The 2,647-nt window shown below is 55.4% G+C and overlaps 1 protein-coding gene across 3 annotated transcripts in view; it reads left to right on the top strand.

Annotated features, from left to right (window-relative positions):
• Nucleotides 1-460: 460 nt before the first annotated feature.
• LOC106751772 (E3 ubiquitin-protein ligase CBL) overlaps nt 461-2,647 on the top strand; it is a 35,120-nt gene continuing 32,933 nt past the window's right edge. For all 3 annotated transcript variants that reach the window (XM_014632876.1, XM_014632875.1, XM_014632874.1), the window contains exon 1: nt 461-1,439. In XM_014632876.1, coding sequence (XP_014488362.1) covers nt 892-1,439 — 548 coding nt within the window. In that variant the 5' untranslated portion in view covers nt 461-891. The remainder of the gene's footprint in view (nt 1,440-2,647) is intronic.

Below are 2,647 nucleotides of genomic sequence, written 5' to 3'. Positions count from 1 at the left end.
CCTTGTGACTTCACGCGACACGAACCCACCTCGTTACAATTCAGAATACCCTTTACCCGGTCACAACTGCCCATGTACATATTAATTACATGTAAACGGCGACCGCGCCGATTAGTCTCCGACCGCGCATTCCTATTGGTCGAGTTAACACAAGGCGGAAAAAAAGATTACCCATTCACGACTTTCTACCTGAATATTCGCATTCCTCTTACGACCCCCGTAATTGCACTTCGTGATCGATGACTGATTAAACCATCAACTTCAACCGAACGATCTCCGCAAAGCGAAAGAAACGAGCGAGACAGGAGTGAGAGCGGAACGCTCACGATTTCCCCGAGTCCCGCGTTCGAATCGTGCGCCAGCCGCGCACGCGCGCGCCTTCCGGCGCGCGTGCGCGCTGCGAGGTGCGGCGGCGAGTCGAACCGGAGGCAGAGCGAGCGAGCGGCCACCACGGCGGCACGCTCGGTAATCACTCGCACGCGTCAGTATCGTCGATATTCGCCGCGAGTCATCCGGCTGGGCCGTTCGCTCGGCCGTCGCCCACTGAGATAATAGGATGCGGTATCGCGCGCGGTTCCGGTGCTACACCCCGTGTCCGCGGCTTCGCGGATACGCTGTCGTGGCCGCGTCCCGCTGAGATTATGCGCGGTGTGCCGATCCATCGCCCGAGTGTGTGTGCGGGTTAACCTTAAGTATAGCGAGCAGTGTTCTTTGCGCGCGTCCCAGGTAAGGTGAGGTGCAAATCAAGAGAGAGAGAGAGAGGGAGAAAGAAAGGAAGAGAGGAAGAGAGAGAGTGTGTCCACACGCAGAAAAAACAAGACGAGGGAAGCGATCGCGTATATTACATACGTACGCACGCGAGCGAGCGAGCGAGCGAGCACGCACGTCAAGATGTCGTCGTCGGGACACAGCAGTCGCACCCGCGCCGCCCACATCGGCTCGATCTTTCAAAAGCTGCACGGCCGTTTCGCCGACGCGATGACCCCGCCGAAACTGTCGACCGACAAGCGTATGCTGGACAAGACCTGGAAACTGATGGACAAGGTGGTGAAGCTGTGCCAGCATCAGCGGATGAACCTGAAGAACTCGCCGCCGTTCATCCTCGACATCCTGCCCGACACGTATCAGCGGCTAAGGCTGATCTACAGCAAGTACGAGGACCGGATGCAGGTGCTGCACAGCAACGAGCACTTCTGCGTGTTCATCAACAACCTGATGCGTAAGTGCAAGCAGGCGATCAAGCTGTTCAAGGAGGGGAAGGACAAGATGTTCGACGAGACCTCCCATTATCGTCGCAATCTCACCAAGCTCAGCCTCGTCTTCAGCCACATGCTGTCCGAACTGAAGGCCATATTCCCGAACGGGGTGTTCGCCGGCGATCAGTTTCGCATCACCAAGGCCGACGCGGCCGAATTCTGGAAGGAGCGCTTCGGGAACAGGTGAGTGACTCTGTGTGTATTACGTATGTCTCGCTTCTTCTTTGCCACGTCGGGAGGCGATTCGTCTCTTCGTCGTGTCTTAGGAAGGGTCTCGCGATTTCCGATCCCGTCCCACGACGTAGCTTCCTCTCGACGGCTCCTCGAGCGACGGTGTGGAGAAAAAACGACGCGAGAGAGAGAGAGTGAGAGAGCTGTTTATTCCCCTCGAACTGTTTACTTCGGACGAATCCGAGAATCCCGATATCCGCTGCGGTCGAGAGTCGTGTCGTCAACGGAGGATCGATGAGTGATCGAGCAACGCGAACCCTCGACTCCTTTCTGATATTTTTCGGCATCACAGTTATTGCAACTGCACTCATCCTCGGGTCGAAGGTGATCCGTGATAACGCGACTTTTTCGTCGACGTTGAAACAAGACCCCGATATCACCGGGTGAATCGGGATGCGGATGTTATTAGATGGACACGATATTTCCATCCCGACCACGGACCACATCGTCGTCTTAGGTAACAACGTTCGGCTCCGAGGCGCGCTGCGGATCTAAGAGCTTCCGCTACGTTCATTCACAAGTTACGTCAGTCTCGAAGAAACCGTCCGTCGGCTTTCGCGGGAGTTCTCAAGTTTCACCTCACCTCGGGTTCCCCGGTGTCGGGATCCCGCCGAACGAACGGAGAACTTCCGTTTGAACGTTTCATCGGGCGCGAGGTCGTCAATTTTCACGCGAAAATTTTCAGGAACGCCGGATCAAATTGCCCCGTAACTTCTCGCCGCGTATCTCGCCTGTCGTCGAACCCCCGAGGTAGACCCTCTGTGGCAGACGGTTCGTTCGTCGTGGTGGTTGCGACCTCGAAATGTTACGAAGACCGAGATTCGTTTCCGGTTGAACGCGCGTCCCCGGCATGCGGGGAGTTACTTTTAAGCGAGGAATCCAGATTTAATTTCACCCCGCTCGATATAACCCCGGCTCCGACCGCGCGTTGTATCGGCCAGGTTTTTTTTGACACACGCATTCTGCGTGTGTACCTCGTTGTGATAAATTTATTTACGGGACGACGACGACACTGCGACCTGCATCTACGCTTTTTATAACGGAACGATCGCAGCGGCGGAAGACGAGCGCAACGTCTCGCGCCAAATAGACAGATTCATCGATAAAATATTACGTTATTATTACGTATTGTTATCGCGTTGATCCCCTTTCTCTCTCCT

The sequence above is a fragment of the Dinoponera quadriceps genome, unplaced genomic scaffold (assembly GCF_001313825.1).
Source record: "Dinoponera quadriceps isolate SergipeBrazil2010 unplaced genomic scaffold, ASM131382v1 scaffold179, whole genome shotgun sequence".
NCBI classification, from domain to species: Eukaryota; Metazoa; Arthropoda; class Insecta; order Hymenoptera; family Formicidae; genus Dinoponera; species Dinoponera quadriceps.
This window is presented reverse-complemented; position numbering and strand designations above follow the sequence as displayed.